At 37.1% G+C, this 22,318-nt stretch overlaps 3 protein-coding genes across 3 annotated transcripts; all 3 read left to right on the top strand.

The window, feature by feature from the left end:
• Positions 1–5,269: 5,269 nt before the first annotated feature.
• LOC134664816 (uncharacterized) lies at positions 5,270–7,006 on the top strand. The gene has a single exon (XM_063521554.1). It carries the CDS (start codon positions 5,276–5,278, stop codon positions 7,004–7,006), a length of 1,731 nt encoding a protein of 576 aa, XP_063377624.1. The 5' UTR covers positions 5,270–5,275.
• Positions 7,007–9,970: 2,964 nt separating this feature from the next.
• Positions 9,971–11,719, top strand: LOC134664731 (uncharacterized). Its single transcript, XM_063521477.1, has one exon. It carries the CDS (start codon positions 9,971–9,973, stop codon positions 11,717–11,719), a length of 1,749 nt encoding a protein of 582 aa, XP_063377547.1.
• A 645-nt stretch (positions 11,720–12,364) lies between these two features.
• On the top strand, positions 12,365–14,249 carry LOC134664730 (uncharacterized). Its single transcript, XM_063521476.1, has one exon. The coding sequence runs from the start codon at positions 12,465–12,467 to the stop codon at positions 14,247–14,249; it is 1,785 nt and encodes a 594-aa protein (XP_063377546.1). The 5' UTR covers positions 12,365–12,464.
• The last annotated feature ends 8,069 nt before the right edge of the window (positions 14,250–22,318 follow it).

Genomic DNA, 22,318 nt, shown 5'->3' with positions numbered 1-22,318 from the left:
CAAGGTAATTGAATATAATTCGCGTTAGACCCGTCTATAATGTGAGTTAATATGTTTGCCGCTCTTTTCTACTGACAGAAATGGCTTGAGAGAGAACCTACAAATATGTGACAGTAGAGGGTGGATTCAAATGATCAACATTTTCAGATAATGTGTGTATTTGTTAAATTAATTCAGTGAAAGCATGATAGGAAAAATGTTACTACATATAGGAGACCGGGTATGATTATCTCACGGGTTATATCTCATGAATAGAACATATTCTAGATATCTTGCCAGGCATCCACTCAATTTCATGTCTCTCTAATTGGACAGCTTTTTTCCATAGTTCTCTGCGAATAGCATCTTGTGGGAATCTGAATGGAAAGTAATCTAAAATGACAATACCAAATTTGATTATTAATTTGAAATAACTAGGTAGTTTTTTTATAGCTCCTCATGAAATAAAAAAGGAAAATACGAATCTGTGAGAAGGAATTTATTACTACATTTATAATTATATAGAAAATACCTAAACCAAACACAAGTTAATAAAATAGTCTACTTCATTTAGCATAACACCATCCCTATTATCCTCGCAATTTAAAAAGTCGTATGTTGTTATGAAAGTCGTATGCAGTTGTTACGTTTTAGCTTAGCACGGTAGTATTGAAAACAAATCGTCATGTTTTTTCCAAATTCTACTGAAATTATCTGTTTACTACAAGTGAAAAGTGATTCCACTGTCCTTGGTATGAACTAAAATAACTTCTGCACCACTTCACGACACATGAATATATTTTTAATTACAAAAAAACGTTGTTTTTATAAATCAATTTAGCCATTTGTCACTGACTGTCATCTCGGTCGTACTGAGATTGCCAATCGAGCAGTTTGTAAGTACCGCCTATCGCGGGGTAGTTTGCGTTGGGTCATAATTGAGCGGACAGAATACTTCCATGTATAGCATTTCGCTGCCCCAGCTGCCCAGGACTGGAGTCAGTGGAAGAAAAAGATTCGAGCCTTACACCCCAGCAGTGGGTAACAGGATGGAAAGAAGAATAATGACCCCAGACCAACCCAAGCATGGAGATATACTTAGGTATGTTAAATTTGATATTTTATGCTAATTTTGACGAATTCTTTTCTATTCATTAAAGAAAAACCGGGCAAGTGCGAGTCGGACTCGCGCACGAAGGGTTCCGTACCATAATGCAAAAAAAAAACAAAAAAAAACCGGGCAAGTGCGAGTCGGACTCGCGCACGAAGGATTCCGTACCATAATGCAAAAAAAAAACGGTCACCCATCCAAGTACTGACCCCTCCCGACGTTGCTTAACTTTGGTCAAAAATCACGTTTGTTGTATGGGAGCCCCATTTAAATCTTTATATTATTCTGTTTTTAGTATTTGTTGTTATAGCGGCAACAGAAATACATCATCTGTGAAAATTTCAACTGTCTAGCTATCACGGTTCGTGAGATACAGCCTGGTGACAGACGGACGGACGGACGGACGGACGGACAGCGAAGTCTTAGTAATAGGGTCCCGTTTTACCCTTTGGGTACGGAACCCTAAAAAGCAAAATAAAACGGTCACCCATCCAAGTACTGACCACTCCCGACGTTGCTTAACTTTGGTCAAAAATCACGTTTGTTGTATGGGAGCCCCATTTAAATCTTTATTTTATTCTGTTTTTAACCGACTTCCAAATCCCAAAGGAGGAGGTTATCAATTCGGTTGTATGTTTTTTTTTATTTTTATTTTTTTTATTTTTTTTATTTTTTATGTTTGTTACTCCATATCTCCGTCATTACTGGACCGATTTTGAAAATTATTTTTTTGATTGTATGTATATGCATACAGATTGGTCCCGTTTTTGTCAAAATCCAGTTCTGATGATGGGATCCATGAGGAATCGACCGAACTCCTCAAATCTTAAAGGCATATATATGGTGATTTTTGTGTTTTTATCAACAAATCAAGCATATACATTCAAAAACGTGACATTTGATGAAGTGGAACTGCTGATGATGATCAGAACGGAACTCTTCAACGACGCATAGTTCACCTTTGGCGATTTGTCCTCTTCGTTATGTTTGTTAAGTTAAGTTTTTAAGCCACAATTTTGTCAAGCTTGAGTTCTGATGATGGGATCCATGAGAAATCGAGGGAACTCCTCAAATTTTAAAGGCATGCGTATAGAGATTTTTGTATTTTCATCAGAAAATCAAGCATTTTCATTAAAAACTGTCGCATTTGATGAAGTGGAACTGCTGATGATGATCAGAACGGAACTCTTCAACGACGCATAGTTCACGTTTGGCGATTTGTCCTCTTCGTTATGTTTGTTAAGCAAGTTTAGTTTTTAAGCCACATTTCTGACAAGCTCGAGTTCTGATGATGGGATCCATAAGGAATCGAGGGAACTCCTCAAATCTTAAAGACATACGTATAGAATTTTCTGTGTTTTCATCATAAAATCAAGCATTTACATTAAAAACTGTCGCATTTGATGAAGTGGAACTGCTGATGATGATCAGAACAGAACTCTTCAACGACGCATAGTACACGTTTGGTGATTTCGAATTTCGATTTTGACTTGGACTCGTACCCGGATCCGGTTTGGACCCGGACCTGGACCTGGACTCGGACTCGGACTCGGACCCGGACTCGGACCCGGACCCGGACTCGGACCCGGACTCGGACCCAGACCCGGACTCGGACCCGGACCCGGACCCGGACCCGGACTCGGACCGGGACTCGGACCCGGACTCGGACTCAGAGACCCGGACCTTGACCCGGAAAACCCCTATGCTACCCCTAAACTACCATAAAATGTAGGTATAAAGTATGATGATGCCAAACCCCTCCCGCTCAAACCCCCGTACACCGCACCGCATGCGCCGTTAAGTGGGTTAGGTTAGGTTTGAACTGCGATCCTCACAGAACCGAACAAAAGTGGGTTAGGTTTGGTTAGAACTGCGAGCCTTACAGAAACGAAATGCTACTAGAAAAGTGGGTTTGATTAGGCTCGAACTGCGATCCTCACAGAACCGAACTGCTATCAGAGAAGTGGGTTAGGTTAGGCTAGAACTACGACCCTTACGGAAACGAAATGCTACTAGAAAGTACTGGTTTTACCTCCTTTTCTACATAGTGCACCATCTACCATAATCTTTCACCGGGCCCCATAGAAGTCGGTTTTTTTTTCTTAAAAATTATTAGTATTTGTTGTTATAGCAGCAACAGAAATACATCATCTGTGAAAATTTCAACAGTCTAGCTATCACGGTTCGTGAGATACAGCCTGGTGACAGACAGACGGACAGACGGACGGACGGACAGCGAAGTCTTAGTAATAGGGTCCCGTTTTACCCTTTGGGTACGGAACCCTAAAAAACGAAATGTTTCTAGGATCACTTTGTTGTCCGTCCGTCTGTCAAGACCCTTTATTTCGGGAATACGTTGAGGTATTTAAACCATACCAATACCATACCATCAATTCGGTATAACCTAAAATATAAACCATATTATTCTTAAGTTCCTTTAAGCTGTAAAAAATTAAACTTGTAAGTTAACGTGAAAAAATACGGCCGTTTACGTTAAAAAACGTACAGTCTGACAAAAAGAGTAGAAATTAAAAAGTGGCAATACTGTAGTGTCTTCCCTTTCAAATCAATCTAAGAAAACTGGACGACACTACAGAATTGCTACTTTTTAATTTCTAGTCTTTTTAGCCAGACTATGTACTCGTATTTCGACACTCTCAAGGGAATCAAAATTGATAGGGTAATACTTCCCGTTAACCTAGAATTATGAAATTTGGCAAGTACTTAATATCGTAGGTACTCACTACAAATAAAGGGAAAAAACTAAAAGTAAAAACTGCAAAATTGTAAAAAAAATATTATTTCGTTCGTACGGAACCCTCGGTGGGTGAGTCAACTCGCAACTGGCCGGTTTTTTTCTTTAATGAATATGTATAAAAAAAACAATTCGTCGTGGAAAGGTACCTACAAATTGACTTTGCCTTTTTCCACTTTCCCCCTACATTTGATCACAAGTACAATGTAAGCATGAGTAGCATGAGCAGTAATCCGTTTAAGGGAGTATTTAGTACCGTGTTCTGATTAGGAAAAAGTACCTACAAGAAAAAAAAATTGTCGCCTCCGAAACCTCCAACTTCTCCACCAGCGCGTCTTTCAGGTGGCACTTCGGACATTCGGCTCGGCCCTACGTGATTCTCGACTTTCCCAAGCCTTCACTGTTGTTGTTGATTATTTTTCGTATACATACCATTCATCTTTGTTATACTCGTTGTTTAAACATAAGCTTGTCTCGTTAGCACGTGTAGAGTCGCCATCAGATATATCGGAGCGGCCAAGGTGCTCACAAATATCGGAACACGTCTCTATTGTCAAGGCGTTAGAGTGCGTGTTCAGATATTGTGAACACCTTGGGCGCTCCGATATATCTGATGGCGACTGTACATTTCTCGCTTGTCTAGGGGCGACTAAAGACAATTTGTACCGGTAAAAGCGCTTAAATTTTGGAATACTTAACCTATCTGAAATTATAGTATTTATCATTGACCCAATAGCAATAATATTGTACTCGCTAAAAGCTAATAGGTATCCAGTAAAGTTAAATAAGTTTTTGGCAAAAATTTCATTTTTGGTACCTACAACTGATTGTACTTTTATTTATATAGATAGGCAACTAATACTCATCGAGAGTATTCTAAAAACCCCAAACACATTAAGTTGCGTTGTTTTATCACAGAGTACCTATGGCCAACTCCTGTTTCCCTCATCAGATCAGCTCGATTGTACCATCATATTGCATTGTCACCCGATTTACACATGAACTTGCAAATTTTCAACTTCACCGGAAACCGGGAAGTGGGTCAAAATTTACTTGCAAGATTTGACCCGTACATAAATAGTTACATACATAGGTACATTGCAATTTCCAAGTTAAATAAAAGCTAGTAATAAAAATAAATCAATGTAATGCGATAAAAAACTCGTAATTACACTTCTGTTCCAAATGCAGTCTATTAAGAATTGTTAGTCATCGAAGAGATAACGACTGCAATATGTAGAGTGATCAGTTGGTAATCACTGATTTTTGTATAGCGTGACCATCACTGTATGCGCTTATTTCATAAAAAATACTTGTACGGGATTACAAAGCTGTGTATAACTTATAAGGCTAGACAATCCAAACTTTTTCAAATGCCTTTAAACAACACCCAGTTGTTCATCAACGACAATTTCGAATTTATAAGAAACATGAGCAAGATAGCTGCAAAAATTGCATTTTATAATTTTGAATGGCGGTACGTTACTTTGGTGATGTTTAACAGTGTTCATTTAATCGGTATTGCGACATTCTTGAGCCATTACAATCAATCAGTTGTAGTGAAAATGGGAGAATTCATACCTTACCACCGCTCTGTGATACCACAGTTCGTGGTGGTCGGTGAGACATCTTCCGAATTAGCAGGTATGCTTCGGTGGCTAGCCCAGAACCAGTATGACACAACGGGAAACTTTGTCATCCTGTGCTATTCAACTGAAGATAACACATGCAACGAGAAAGAAATCTTTGAAACTGTATCGAGTGTGTTCATTGTAAATGTTTTATTAATAAAGGGTTCTCTTGGCGACGAAGAGCCCACCGTATTGTCCTACTTTTTGGTTTTACCACAAAAATGCATGAACAGCGAACCTGTTAAACTAAACATTAGTTTGAACTGCCCAAATGATACTTGTTTCAAAACTGCATTCCCAGAAAAGTTTTCGAATATGCATCAGTGTCCTTTTATTGTTTCTACATTCGAGCAACACCCGTTCATGTATTTGAGCAATGATAGTGCACCAGAAGGTAAAGATGGTGATCTTTTGACTTTAGTGGTGGACATTTTGAACGCTTCACTTGTCATAAGAACGCCGAAGGAAGACAGTGACTGGGGAAAATTAGTGAATAACAACTGGACGGGATCTCTGGGCGATGTGTTCAACGGCCTAGCTCACGCTTCGATGTGCTCTGCTCCTCTGTCTCCAACTAAATACGCAAATTTTCAAATTTCTTTTACATACAGTTCTATGGATATAGTTTGGGCTACGGGCCTGCCCGCCCTCAAGCCGTCTTGGGAAAAGCTTTTACATCCTTTTCAAATGACCGTAAGGGTCTTAATTTTCTTCCTGTTTATTGGGATAATTTTGTCGAATACTTTTACTAAGACGCGTGTTTGGAGAAAAGCTATACGTGCGCTTAGAATTAGCCCGCCGAAGTCGAACTTACTGTTTTATTCTTGGATTGTTTTTATGGGTCTGCCTATTGTTAGAATGCCCTCGAAGCCATCTCTTCTAATGGTGATCGGAATCTGGATTTGGACTAGCGGTATTATCAGGACGGTGTACCAGGCGGAGCTGGTAAGCATCATGAAACAGCCTATATATGAAAAGCCATTTGAGACATATCAAGATGCCTTGGCAACCAAAAGACCTTTTGGAGGTCTTTCCATTTACAAGGAATACTATTCCGACGATGAATACGTTTATGAAAATTATATTGACAAAAGCTTATCGGAAGCACGCCAAACTGTAGACAGGATATCAAATGGATCATTGGATTTCATGATCGCTATGAAAAAAGAGTCAATTTATTTCAGATTAATGGAATTTAAAGGTACAAGGCAATTACAAATAATTCCGGAAAAGATCGCAAACAGCCCAACCGTTATGTTTTTCAAGAAGTTTTCCTTCCTAGCTACTCCTGTGAGTCGCATCTTGAGTGTTTCTTTGGAAGGAGGGTTCAGCCAAAAGATGTATTCACGTTTCTTCGAGAGGGCGATTTCATTTCTTCACCACTCGAAGGACCAAGGCCCAAGTGCGCTACGACTTGAACATTTCATGGGTAGTTTCATAATCTTGCTGGGCGGTTGGATTCTATCTGCTATTTTCTTCGCTGTTGAAGTAATATGTGGCAAAATAGTTCTGGGTAATGTTTATTCTTAATACAATAGGATTACTTGGGTTTATAGTCCTACCTAATAGTGGGGATCCGTTTAAGGGCATATTCGGTATCGTGTTTTGATTAGGAAAAAGTACTTAAGAAAGCTGTAAGCGCCTTTTGTAAGATGCTACCCTCGGGTACCTATTTGGGTGTGATTAAGTTTAAAATATACGTAGCTAGGAGTAAAAAAAACAATAATATAGAAATAACTATTTATGTTATTTATCACTACGCATATATTATTTAATGTAAAGATAATAGCTTTATTTGATTACAACACTTAACACTTACCTCATTTTGTCACAAAGGTTATTTCAGTATTCGAAATCAATGCTATTTACTTACTTAATAAGAACTTTAAATAGGTATCGGTGGTTTTCATTTTTATTAATTGTTCTAACCTGCTTCCATATACCTTGTGCAACATAATATTACCTTAAATTATCAGTAGAGTCTGTCTAAGCTAACTTTGCACCGACTTGAATGGAACAAAGTTAGGGTGTGTAATTTGACATTGCCACACTTTGTCATTGAAAATGCCATGGAGAGTGCAGAGTTAGCTTGGTCCGACTCTAGTCATTTATTGCTTCATAGGTACGTAAGATGGTACCTGACCATGAATAATCAGCTACATACGAGTGTGAACCCCTGGCACTGCAAGTTACAACATACCTCCGGCGCGATTCGGAAAATGAATTAGAGATTCACTAGATATGAAATAGTAAAAATATGTGACGTTCCACGGCAAAAGGTACCTTAACCTTTTACCTTTTAACCCTCTTAGCCGAAGGCGCTGGGCCTAAAATACGGCGTTGCCTGAACAAGAGATTTCCTTTGGCAGGAGTGGTCCTTAGGACCCAGGGATGGATTTAAGAAGTGGAGCCACCGAGATTTTTGATGATAATTTTTAGGGGGGGGGGCTCTCAACTTGATTGATATCTATATAATTTAAGCTACTAGGCCAAGATTGGTATCGTTTTCGTATGAATCGGGGATGCCGAATTCATTTATGATATTATAATAACACCATTCCGAAGTAAAAACACATAAATATATGAAGAAATACTTTTTTTTTAATTCCTCATCATACTTTAGCCGCTAAACTAGTTAATTAAAATTTGGTATAGTGAATAACATAGAATACTTTTAATCTCAAAAATCACCGTGGAAATTTGTATAGGGATTTTGAGTCCCGGGGAAGAACATAGGATAGTTTTTATTTAAAAAAAATATCTTTAAAGTGAAAAGGAAGGTGTAAGATCGTATGGGGAATCAATAACGGCTGAACCGATTTAGATGAAATCTATGTCTACATCTTTGATTTAGTTGAAAATGATACTGACATAGAACCTAAACTTAAAAAAATATTAACCTATGACGTCGCCGACGCTTAAAACCCCCCCACCCCTCACCTGCATCAAAAATCTGGATGGCTCTACTCTACTTCTTAAATACATTTTAGGAACACAAAGATTAATTATGCCAAAGGAAAACTCTTATTCAGTGAACGCCGTAGTTGACCTTTTTATGGCCTGAGCAGACTCGACTATCTTGTACTTCTGATTAAAATTTTATCTATCTATGACGATTCAAGCCACATTCAAGCACTTAACTAAAAATATTATTTTCTAAACAAACTTTCAAGCCCTTTTTCACCACGCTATCTTAAGAAATTAATTTTCAAAAATACTAAAATAAAATTTGTTGTTTTCTAATAGGTATTGTATCTTTCTACGAAGTTTCAACTCGGATTTTGAAATAATGCTAGTCTAATGTCTAGATTATGCCAAAATTATGCTAAAGATTTTTGAAATATGCTAAAATGTCACTTGAAATTAGACACTTAATACATACATTTTTCAAATTTGCCGCCTTTTTCTACTGACAAGATCTGCTTGATCAACTTTATATAGACCGTCGACGTCCATCCGTCCACAAAAGTCAAAATTCATATGAAAATATGAACAACATAATAAGGCGATGGCGCATATTGTTGCTGCCAAGTTGGTGCAAACTTGGCTTAGACTAAATTATGCTAAAAAATATGCCAGATGCTAAATTGAAAATTTTGGTGCCAAAGCAAGTGAAAATATGCCAGATCTGGCATCAATTATGCCAAGTTGGCAACACTGTTCAAGTCCCTTACTTAAAATGTTCGTACCTGGTACCAGCAAACTTTCAACCCCTTTATTGTTAAAACAACAATCCCTGAGATGTAACAATAAATTTGAAATATGAAATATAAATAAATAATATATATATAATATAATATGAAATATGACTCCTAAAAGGTGTCTGGCGAAAATACGGATCAACTATAGGATGGTTCTCCTTATCAGCTATACTATAGTTATTTTTGGAGCCGAAGCGCGCACAAATTTTTGTCTACAACTATCCAGCAAAAAATATTTACGTGGGCCATACTGAAAGTTTCTGGATTCTGTTATATGAGACGACTTATTTTTTCTAAGTGGCCAGTCCAGGAATTTTCAGTATGCCCTAAGTAACAAGTCGGTGAGAGATCATTTCAATAATCCAATTCGAATAAAAATTATCCTAATTACTACTAGAGTCGCACCAATAAAAGTCTGCGGCGGATTTGTTAGCCCACGCAGTGTCAGTGTTGTTTATACGTCATAATTTCATAGAAGTTTGACGTTTAAAATGACACTTGCACTGCGAGGGCTATCAAAATCGCTGCAGACTTTTTACGGTCTGACTATATTATTATTGAATTTATTGTGATTCATTCTTATACGGGCTCGGAGACAATTTGTGGCAATTAGTTACGTCAATTATAAAGTAATTAAAAAGAAATGCGTGCGCATTTGTCAGGTTTACTACCCATAACCTAGGGTAGTTAAAAAAATCAATTTCCGATATATTAATAAAACTAATGCATCGAGATAGACTCCAGGTGATAATGTTTAATGTCACACATACACATGGGATCTGGCTGCGACGACATGCCGATAGATAGAGACCTTAATACCGATTTAATTTTACTCAATGAAGAAAATACAGCGGCTCAAAATTTAGCTGTCACCGCGGCTAAGGTAGCCCTCAACAACTTCGAATGGAGATACATGACTATGGTTCTCCATAACTCCTCAATTCTTCTCGGATTAAGCGCGTTCATGCAACTTTATCGGAAAAGTGTCGTCGTCGGCAATCGATTCCTCGATTTTGAAGAATACACTAGAGACAAGATCATACAGTTTGTGGTTTTTGGATCAGACTTGAATAACATAAAACATATACTGAATTGGATGCGCAATAAGCAATTTGACAACACCGGCAAATTTATTGTCATTTGCAAGAGCTGCGACGAGCGTGAAGCGATAAACATATTCTGGGATCACAAGATAACAAATGTGGTTTTTATTAATTATAGTTCCAGAGCTAGCAATTTAATTGGTTTTACATATTCTGTTTATGATAACGAAAAATGTCAAATAAGTTTACCTCGCCCACTTCAGGAAACCTGCATTCAAAATTCGTGCACAAAATTATTTCACATGAAACTTAAAAAATTTCACAGGTGTCCGATAATTGTATCTACGATAATTCAGGTCCCCCTTATGTCTCTGGAGTCGGGAACCCCACAAGGCGCAGACGGTGACCTCTTGCTACTCATCGCAGATGCTTTAAACGCAACTCTGAAGGTAATGACTCCCCATTGGGGCTCCGGCTTTGGACAGCTAAACACACACGGTTATTGGTCAGGATCCTTGGCAGACGTTTACTATGACCTTGCCAATTTCTCTATGACATCCCCATGTATAACTCTGACCAGAAGCAGAGATTTTCATATGTCCACAAATTACTATTCGAACAATATTATTTGGGTCACTCATCCTGCAATACCGCTGCCAGCTTGGCAAAAACTTTTGCGACCATTTCAAATAATAGCTAGGATATCTCTAGTTGTTACATTTTTATTCGTCATACTGGTAGCTATGTTCCTCAAAAGCAAATACTGGACAAAAAAATCCAAAGGAATAATTACGACAACGCGACCTCATCAATGCTTCTTGTTCAATGTATGGGCAATTTTCATGGGTATGCCCATGACGAAATTGCCGTCAAAACCGGCATGTATGACCATATTTTTGCTCTGGGTGTATTATTGTTTTATGATACGAACGTTCTATCAGACATCACTTATCCGCGCCATGAAAAATAACTATAACTCTACAGAATTCGAAAATCTTGAAGACATTTTAAATTCTGGTTATCCATTTGGTGGTGTGCCATCGCTCAAGGAGTTTTTCTTTGACGTTCCTGAAGTATATAACAACTGGAAACCCATTAACAGCTCCGACATTTTTCAAATTATGCTCAGTTTATCGAAAGGAATGAAGTACGTTCTGGCTGTGAAAAAGGTTACTGCTAAAAATTTTGTTTCAAAACATTATGGCAATTTACATATTGTGCCCCAGACCATTGTGACGAGTCCCACTGTTTTATTTTTTAAGAAATTCTCTCCAATGGTGGAGTCCGTGAATCAAGTACTCGAGCGATTAAACGAAGGCGGTTTCACTGAGAAGTTCTATAAAGATCACGCCAATATACAAACAATAACGAAGATAGAAAGTTCAGAAGCAATGAACGTTGGACACTACGCGGGATGTTACGTGGTATTGGCCGCTGGATGGATTGTATCGATAATAGTTTTCTTTTGTGAGATTTGTTACAAATATAGTAAACAATAAATAATTATCAGTACACGTGTTTTAATCAGTCAATCATGATCTATTATCCAGCCAGTGTCTAGAATACGTCGAGTTCTTATAGCGCACAATTACATAAGATGCCTCAGCTTTAGTGAAAACGAGTTTTAACCAAATCATTACGGAAAACTAGATTAAAGGAAATGCGTTTTAACACAATACATGACAACACTAATTATACAACAACAAGCTCATTACCTATTGGGAAAACCGATATGAAGGACATAATATAAATGGTCATATTGGTCATTATGTTAAATTTTTTCCCCTTATAGAAACGTTAAAATAAAGCTAATAAATTACATATGTTAATACATAATTATATTTTTTGCAGTTAGTGAGTTTTGGTTGTTACCTGACAATTTATACCTACTTATACTTAAAAGCATTAGCAACGCCGTTAAATTTAATATCTAACTTAGTTCAACTACGATAATTACGATACTTATCAGTATCACATTGACTCTCCCCAAAGCGTAAGAAAATGCAAGCATGAAATGGATTATTTATTTATAATATGTTCGTAGTGCGATGATTTCACAATTACACTATAGGTCAAAGTGCATTAAGAAATTAACTACATAGTCACCTAAAAGGTTATAACTGTAACATGCGCATTAGTAAGTAATTACAGATTTTATTTAATAGCGTGACAAATGACTGTAAGCCCTAATTTCATGCAAACTACGTGTGCCGGTCTACAATGTTTTGAGTCCAACACTGAAAAATGGCTTTGAACAATTCACAGCTTTTCATCAACAACGAATTTGCATTTATTAGACATATGAGTAAGATAGCTGCAAAAATCGCATTTTATAATTTTGAATGGCGGTTCGTTACTTTGGTTATGTTTAACAATATTAAGTTAATTGGGTTGGCGACATTCTTAAGCAATTACAACCAGTCAGTACAGTTAAAACTGGGACAATTTATACCTCAGCGTCCACTCACATCAATACATCAGTTCGTGTTGTTTGGACAGGAATCTTCAGAGATAGCAGATATGCTTCGATGGCTTGCCAAGAACCAATATGATACAACAGGAAAATATGTCATTATGTGCTATTCTATCGAAGATGAAAAATGTGGTGATAAAGTAATTTTCGAAACATTATCCAGTGTTTTTATAGTAAATGTGTTATTAATTAAAGGTTCCCTCGGAGACAAAGAGCCCACAATATCTTCGTACTTTCTTGTTTTGCCAGAGAAATGCCTTAATAGCGACCCTGTAAAGTTAAACATAAGTTTAAACTGCGCGGATGATTCTTGTTTTAAATCAGTATACCCAGAAAAGTTTTCGAATATGTATCAGTGCCCATTTATTGTATCCACATTTGAGCAACACCCATTTATGTATTTGAGAAATGATAGCGCTCCAACAGGTAAAGACGGTGATCTTTTAACTTTAGTAGTGAATATTTTGAACGCTTCACTTGTAATAAAAGCACCGATTGATGGCAGCGACTCGGGCGAATTCGTGAACAACAACTGGACGGGGTCTCTCGGCGCCGTGTTCAACGGCCTAGCTCACGCTGCGATGTGCTCCGCTCCGCTGTCTCCTGATAAATATGCAAATTTCCAAATTTCATTCACGTATGGTTCCATGGACATAGTGTGGGCTACAGGCCTACCTGCCGTGAAGCCGGCCTGGGAAAAACTGTTATACCCTTTGCAAATTAACGTAAGGATGCTAATCTTCTTTCTGTTTATTGGAATAATTTTTATGAATACATTTACAAAGACGCGTGCTTGGAGGAAAGTTATACGAGCCCTGAAAATAAGCCCGCCGAAGTCGAACTTGCTATTTTATTCTTGGGTTTTATTAATAGGGCAGCCTGTAATTAAAATGCCCTCAAAGCCATCTCTACTAATGATGGTCGGAATCTGGATTTGGTTTTGCTTTGTTATCAGAACGGTGTACCAGGCGGCGCTGACAAGCATTATGAAACACACTTTTTATGACGAGCCATTTGATACATTTGAAGACGTCCTTGCGACCAAAAAGCCATTTGGAGGAATCGCTATTTACAAAGAATATTATTCAGATGATAGTTTCATATACGACAATTATATCGTCATGAACCTAGCAGAAGGGCGCCAAACTGTAGACAGTATTTCAAATGGAAGTTTAGACTTTGTGATTGCTATGAACAAAGAGACAGTTTATTTCAGGCTAATGAAGTATATGGGTACAAGACATTTGCAAATAATACCAAAAAAGATTGCAAATAGTCCAACTGTAATATTTTTCAAGAAGTTTTCTTACTTAACTGCTCCTGTAAGTCGTATCTTGAGTGCTTCTTTGGAAGGCGGATTTAGTGACAGAAGGTATGCCCATTACTTCAGAAGGGGCATTTCATTGCTCCGCAACTCACAGCATCGCCGCACAGAACCGCTTCGACTGGAACATTTTATGGGCAGTTTTTTCACTTTACTCGGCGGTTACGTTATTTCAGTTATATTTTTTGCTGTTGAAGTGATATGTGGAAGAATTGTGAATTCTCAATACTAAAGTACCTACCTACTTACTGGCGCAGGTTGTGTGCTACTAATTGAAAATTGTATCTTTAATTATTTAATCTCGCATATTATCAGCTTCTAATCGAAAGAAAGTCAAAGGCAAGCTAGATTTAAGTAGTTTTCTTTCCTGTTACATGGAATGACTGGTCCATTATAACAAATGAAAATAAAAACTGAAAACATCTGTCCTGACACGACTGGTATTTCATTTCAAAGAGCAAAATTCCCTTTTTGGAGCAAGTGTTACAACACTGTCAGAAAGTTAGTAGACCAGGTGGTAAATTTGCCGAGGTAGATGACTGTAATAGAACAGGAAACAGTCTAGTGTATAATTTGGATAAAAGACTCCCTAAAATTCTAACTGATGGACGGCAACAAAGTTTGGCTCAGTAATTACTCAGTGAGTGAATTTAAAATGGACCACGGTGTATTGTGGGTACCTATGGCAGATTATTTCCTACTGAGCTTCACTTGTTTTTTTGAAAATTAATAGGTATAGTTTTCCGCGCGAATAAAAAAATAAATCGGACATGTGCGAGGAAAATGACACATAATAGTACATTACTATACAAGTGTGATAAATAGGAAATTCGCAACGAGTGGCGGTAAATTAAAACACGACCGAATTAAATCGGCACAAGTTGCGAATTACTTATTCGCATATGTATGTAGATATGTATATAGTTCAACGTTTTACAGTAGGTACATACTCATATGGCCCTTTTAATGTTTTTGACATAATTACGTGACTAATGTGCGGTAAAGTAGCACCATATGTAATACTGTAGGTAAATGTAATTATATTCGTTTATTTACTATTTATGATACGTGCGTAATGCTTATGGGCCCGATTCGGATTTTGAAATAGAAATCTATTAGATATCTTTTAGACATCACCAAGATACGATAACGATATGTTTAAGATCTAACCTGTCAAATTTGACATCTGCGCGATTCTGGAGATACTCTTGAACGATTTCCACAGGATATGACTTAGAGATCTAATTCACATCTAATAGATATCTTACTCTATCTAATGTAAAAGTGACATTGGTTGCCCGAATGGCGCTGAAAAAGAGAACTAGTTGATATCTAAACTATAAAGTATCTAGAATGGATCTAGTACGTATCGTCTCTTGTGAATATCTTGAAGTTCGAATACGGCAGGATGGCCCCTATTTCACGAAAAAAGAGTAGGGTTCCAAGCATGAGTAAACAAATTTGTGAACACGACGCTTGATATTTTAATTTATTAATGTGTTAGAATTTGAATGGCGGGCCCTTTAATATTCTAGACATACCTACTGTTTCATACAGTTGAATGAAAAAACCCCGAACTTGTGACGCGGCGTCGTTTCTGGGATAAAATATTCGTGACCCAAAAGTTATCGGCACAAAGTTATTAACATCAGCCTTATCGTAACCTCAGGGAAATTAATTTAGAGTTCAATAAGTCACAGCAGAAATTTGGTTCAGGTGTTTATGAATAATTAGCCTGCAATATGCGCATTGCCTTCTGGAATAACTTGACAGGCGAGGTGGAATGTTACAGCAAGTCAATCAAGTTTAATTTAAGTTAAAAACTTCTGAGAAACTTATACGGCTCAACTTTGGTTCAACTGGCATTATTCTTGATCTCTGTAGCCTTGTTTTAAGGCAGGATTGGTGCTTTCCTGCACAAATAGAAGCGCATAATTGTACAGTCAGCTACTTAGAAAAGTGAACCTATTTTTTACAATAATCAAAAAATCGAAAAAGTCAAACGTGTTAAAATATTTTCCATAATGTCAATATTCAGAAAGAAAATGGGAACTACGTTTGTATTGAGAAACGGTCGTCCGCTTTCCTCTTAACTTAACCCTACAGAAGTGATTACTTTGATTACTCCCAGCTTCGAAACCGATGATACGAGTATACCTACGTGGATCCAAAAACACCGCAATAACTGGTCGTAATTGTAGGATTTTGTGTTCAGTTCAAGGAATTGCAAGGAGACTGATTTTGATTTAGCAAATCGTTAAGGTTTTGATCTTTTTTATACGACTGACGCTATACGCATGGACGTGCACTATATCACGCTGACTGGTGTGCACAATAAGCAATCAGAAACGACCCGTTAGGCATCTTAACCGTGAGCTACCTATTGTATGGTATGGTATATGAATAGCCTAATATTGTGACATAGGTACCTAAATATAACAAATTGTTATCGCTCCTCTACACGATGGGCCAGCGCCGGCCACTCCAAGGGACGCATTTAGAGGGAGCAAGTGATATTTTTATCTCTTTCTACCGCATGGCTGCGTTCCTTGGAGTGGCCGACGCTGGGCCATCGTATAGAGGAGCCATTAAATCAGAATCGGCTGGAAGGTAAGTCACGTTTCATTGGTAAATACATAGTTGAGATGTTTGCCAGTTTGGAAATCTAACGCTTTCAACTCTAACTTCTGAACATCGGACCGCAACAGTTTGCGTATTCAGATTGCATGCCATCCTATTTATGGATCTGGTATTATGTATCTGGATATTTTTGTTTGGAGTTAACATCGTATAATTCAATTTGTTTGTTTTGGGATGTATCCAAGAGACGGGAAAATTCGAAAAGGACTGTTATGGATTGATTCTATTTGAAATACGTATTTAGGTAAGTATATTTATTATCAGAGTTAATTATATTGTTAACTTATTACCTACTTGCCATATGCAAAAAAAGGGATGCACGGATAGTTGTATAATTTTATTGATCGGCACTCTACTTATGGATAGGTATATCCTTTTATAAGTTTAAAGGGTTCTTTATTTCCTTGGTTCCGCTTCAGTATACGTTGTTATGTGTTTTTCCCTCAATTCTTGCGTGTAAAAGTTGCCTTTGGATAGCAACTGCAACAGCATTACAGACACTGTTGCAACGGGTCCATATTGGGTAGCATAATAATTGATTGTCCTAATGTAATGTTACGCATAAAACTCATTTCGCATAATAGTTATTGTGCTGGAAATATTAACATTTCTGAAAAATTATAACACAAACCTAATCTAACCTACCCTATTCTATACAACCTATGCAAAATATTTTGGAAAATACTTCCTGTTTCAGCTGGAGAAAAAATATGCGAAAAGAGATTTATGCGTAGCATTACATTATGACAATCAATTATTATGCGATGAGATAGGATCCCGTTGCAACGTTACTTCTCAGCGTTGAAGCGGCCGATATCACTGTCAGTCTCTTTAATAAAATGCGTGACGGAACGAACTAGTTAATACTTATAATTTTAGATTTAGGTAAGTGTATTGTCATTGTTTTAGGTTAAGTTTGATTTCATTGCGATGTGATAATATTTAGTCAATGTTAGTATATTCCATTATTGTTGTATACAATACAATATCAATATTGATTAGGTACTTACCTTTTATAATGTTTTTAGTCTAAGTTATAGTATGTACTTATGATGTGTACCTACTTAAATTATAATTATAATCTATATAAAAAAATGTTATTTATTATTTCTAAAAACTACACGCAGTCGTCACGCGAATGTAACCTTAAGTCCAAGGTAATAATGATAAAACTGCAAAACTGCGTCATATTTATTTTACATAGCGTTGCATAAGATATGAAACACCCACTGTTGTACGTAACATTATTTTTTATGGGGTGGCTGAGCCGCAGCCAAGATATGTTGGCAGCTATCGTTTGATTTTTTTGGCGTTACAAAATCCGGATTCATAAGGAATTTTTGTCATGAGAGACAATCAGTTTTTACGATGTACCTACATTAAGTAGATTATAAAATCCGCTCCGTGTACACATATATACAGGCCGTTGGTTAAACATATATAGATAAGATACGTAGACGTAGATAGATACCTAACGTTAAGGTGCTATTAGATCTATCCGTTCGTCGGACACTTTCTGCTGAGAGGAACAGAAAAAGTTAAATAAAAATAAAATTAATAGGGACATTTTTACACATATACGCGTTACCTACCTAGCCCCAAGCTGGGCAAAGCTTGTACTATGGGTACTAGGCGACAATATACATACTTACTTATACATATCGATAAATATACACCCCTTTTAATCTATGTAGAGTAATGCTAGCCTTAAATATTCCACAAAATATACCTTACAATATTCATATTAAATCGTAAATAAAAAAAAAAGCAAAATAATATTTGCACTTAAAGATGTTAAAAAACGGTCGGTTGAAAAACTATTAAAGGTTACACGGCGATATTAATAGATCATAAATATGTCATATAAAAGAAATGCATTTGGCGCGCAGCGCAACCAACCGCCTATGCAATCGCTCATGCGTCTGGCTTAACGAGGCGCCGAGCACAACACGCAGGAAGCGACCTCAATTCTCCAAACATATTGTCTAGTTGACCCCAAAATATTAGACTTTGTAAGGTCAGCTCAGGTGTGACAAAATGTTTAAGAGTGGAAGGTACACAGAGTCCTCGGACCAAGGTAAAGGATGACTCAGGTTAGACAGGGCCGTGTCCGGGCCGGAGCTTCCGGTGCTTACTTTTCTATGACATGATAGGAGATCACGTGACGCTTTCTATAGAAAACGATACGCCGGAAACTCCGGCCCGGACACGGCCCGGTCTAATGTGAGTCATCCTTAACTCTGAAGAATTTGCAATAACATGTCTCAACTAACGTCGAGTTTCTTTTAAAACATTCCATTTATCATAATTGTCAAAGTTTGTGTAATGTTAGATGGACTTTAGATTATACCTACGTTAAACAGATACATATATAGCATAGAATGCGAGTTACATGTTCTAAATCATTTCGTCACCTAATCTTCTATGCCGATGTTGCCCTTGTGCCAACACTGATGTCGTTTATTTTGTAGGTCCATCTTACCGCCACTGTCTTCCGAAAAATTCGTTACCATTTTATTGGACAGGTTTTCGGTTTATCAATAGCTCAGTAGCCTATAATTTTTATCCATTAGCGTATTAGCGTAGATAATTTAGGTTTCAAAACCACCAAGTCTTACTTTTTCTGACTTTATATCTGTACCTACGCACGCTAAATGTCCCGGACTCCTATCTATGGCCGGAAGGTTTTTATGTGGTTAAATCATAGGAACTAAAACAAAAAGAGACAAAAGAAACTTTTCTCTATATTTTTTAAATATTAATCAGGCAACAAGACCCTTATTATTATTACCTTACAAATAAACATACCTCAAATACTATTAACATACATACTTAATATGCATTTTATCGGCGAACCAGCGTGGCTCCATTGAATAATCTAGTGGATTCGGTTGTTTGCTGTCATAGATTTATTATTATTAGTTTAAGTTTGCTGTCAGTGACGCGTGATTTTATGGAGATATAGGACGAATTTTTGCTGTCACTTGTTGTTGTTTATGGTTGTGAAAATTTCGTTCGAATACATACCTACACAATACATTTGTAAAGCGTCAGTTGTTACACTATCGCGTCGCTTTCGTCGCTCAATTAGGACACACTAACCGAATAAACTAATCCGATCACGAACAAAAGCGAGAGACACTCCCCGAAAACAATTGCCAGTGCCAGTTCTCTAAAAGCTTTTTCGCTACAAAACCGAATTCGGTCCCGAAAACTTCACGCGATTCCAAGGATACAAGTGATAGCAGTTTATTAAAAAATGTGATAGGAGCGCTTGCGCGTAGTCGTCCTGTGATTGGGTTTAGGGGGCGAATTTTAGTCGTGCTCGTGAATCCGGAGAGAGTGTGCAGCATCCCTGTACCCAACCGGCTCTCGACCGCCGCGAGAACTTTTTTAAGTGTGTGCAACTTGATTCTTTTCAGTTCTTATAACGCTCACTATACTACTATACGTTTAACGTCGATTCACTTATTTTAAAGTGTTAAATATGGACAGTAAAATTATAATTTTTGCCGCGTTACTTAGTTGCGGTGTCAACGCAAAAGGTAAACTTACTTTTAATTTTAAACCGACATTCTTAATATAAGTAAAAAAAGAATATGTATTATAGCGTGGGGACGATATCTCCTCCTCTCCTCTCGCGCATGAGAGGAGGCCTGTGCCCAGCAGTGGGACGTATAGGGACGTATAACCTGAATTATAATTTTAATTATATTTTTGTATTTTTGAAGAGTGTATTCTATTTAATATATTTTTCCCCGGAATAGATAAATTATCACTACAACGGCGTAGCTAATATCCATTTCATGTTTACTACTGTTCTAAAATAACTAAATAAATAAATAAATATTTACTACTCGTAGGTTTAGCATGTTTTTTTCAGACTAGCTCAGTCAGAAGTAAAAAAGTACTTATTGCGTTTATTAACAACACATCTGCTCCATATTCTATATTTAAAGTTCATTGTTGTTGTAGATATTAGAATGTAAATAAAATAATCATTACGAAATTAACATTTATTTATTTATTTTTCTACTCGGGTACTTTTATCTGTCATTTACATAGTCACGAACGAACATATAAGGGCATACATTATTAATACTCCTTAAAAGTCTATAGTCTATTGCCCAAAAAAGCACTTGTGTCGTTTTAGAGACATTACGATACGGTAAGCTAGTGTAGGGTAGCAGGTGCCACATACCGGTACATTGCTACCAACGTGACACACGATTGAATGCATACGGTTTTTATTAAAAAAGAAACAAATTTGTACTGAGTTCATTGCTACCAACATAATAAAAAATACTTTCATAACCTACAGCACCACGACCCTGGTGCGGTGCGGTAGTGTGTAACGGCTTTAAAAAAAACATAACCATAGACATTACTCGTTTGTTTCTCGTTTCCCGCCTTTCCCGGTAATTTCTTGTTCTTTGAGTACCTACTTGGCGTTACTATTTGTTTTGCGTTCATAAAAAGTGTTGAAAATGGACAAAGAGGACTAGATTGTTTCTACACCTGAAGAAATATCCGCTGCAGGACAAGCAGCGACCGAAAATTTGTTGCCTAAGTACTAAATCTCAGCACCTATACGACAAATCTTATGAGAAGTGCATGGCGGGGAGATTGGAGCACAAAACTTCGTCATTCTCTGAAAACGTCTTTGGTGTATTTTCAAAGACTAATTGGAAGCACCGGATCAGATCTATCTTTTAAGCAAGGTTGGTATATGTTATAACAATTTTTGATACACATTTTTAGGGCACACAGTACAACAGGCTATTTTTATGTACATTTTATATTTTTGCATTGAAACTGAATATTATTTAATTCTCCTTTTTCTTGTTACAGGTTGCAGTAATATTTGGTATTATGGGTGCTTGTCGCAGACAAGAGTTACATACATATAGTAATACCTACTATCCAAAATTTATATTGACATTTTCATAAATAAAATTTTGTTTATAATTTTTTGTATTTTATTTAATATTGCCTATTCATAGAAAAAGCATTGTATGCAACGTTGTATAAGTAGTCAAAAAATGCTCATGGCGTATTTATTAACAATGTTCGCCTTCGGCTCACATTGTTACCCACGCCACTCACATTTTTTGACCCCTCTTATAAAACTGTTGCATAAAATACTATTTTAGTTATTTATCGTAAGGCTTATAGTACTAGCTTGTACACTGTACAGGCTCTCTTTATTCTTTTACAATTGATGAAAGAGTTACATTTTATGCACAGAAGTTGCAAAGGTTCACATGCTACATTTCTTGGACATTTATGGATAATATCAAAACAATGAAAATTACGATTTCGAGGTATTGGCCCCGATTCGGATTTTGAAGTAGACATCAATTAGATATCTTTTAGACATCACTAAGATACGATAACGATATGCTTAAGATCTAACCTGTCAAATTTGGCATTTGCGCGATTCTGGAGATACTCTTGAACGATTTCCACAGGATATGACTTAGAGATCCAATAGATGTCTTACTCTATCTAACGTAAAAGTGACACTAGTTGCCCGAATTGCGCTGCAAAAGAGAACTCTTCTTCTTCCTCGATTCCTCATGACTGAGGGTCGCGACCACATGAGGTAGTTATTTTGTGCACCAAGGCTCTCCATTCTGCACGATTTTTTGAAGAGAACTA

The sequence above is a fragment of the Cydia fagiglandana genome, chromosome 5 (genome assembly GCF_963556715.1).
Source record: "Cydia fagiglandana chromosome 5, ilCydFagi1.1, whole genome shotgun sequence".
Lineage (NCBI taxonomy): Eukaryota > Metazoa > Arthropoda > Insecta > Lepidoptera > Tortricidae > Cydia > Cydia fagiglandana.
Note: the sequence above shows the minus strand (reverse complement) of the source record. Positions and strands in the feature narration are given on the sequence as shown.

What these genes read in the sequence shown, in the direction of transcription:
- LOC134664730 (XM_063521476.1), top strand. Translation starts at nt 12,465, where the DNA reads ATGGCTTTGAACAATTCACAGCTTTTCATCAACAACGAATTTGCATTT.
- LOC134664816 (XM_063521554.1), top strand. Translation starts at nt 5,276, where the DNA reads ATGAGCAAGATAGCTGCAAAAATTGCATTTTATAATTTTGAATGGCGG.
- LOC134664731 (XM_063521477.1), top strand. Translation starts at nt 9,971, where the DNA reads ATGCCGATAGATAGAGACCTTAATACCGATTTAATTTTACTCAATGAA.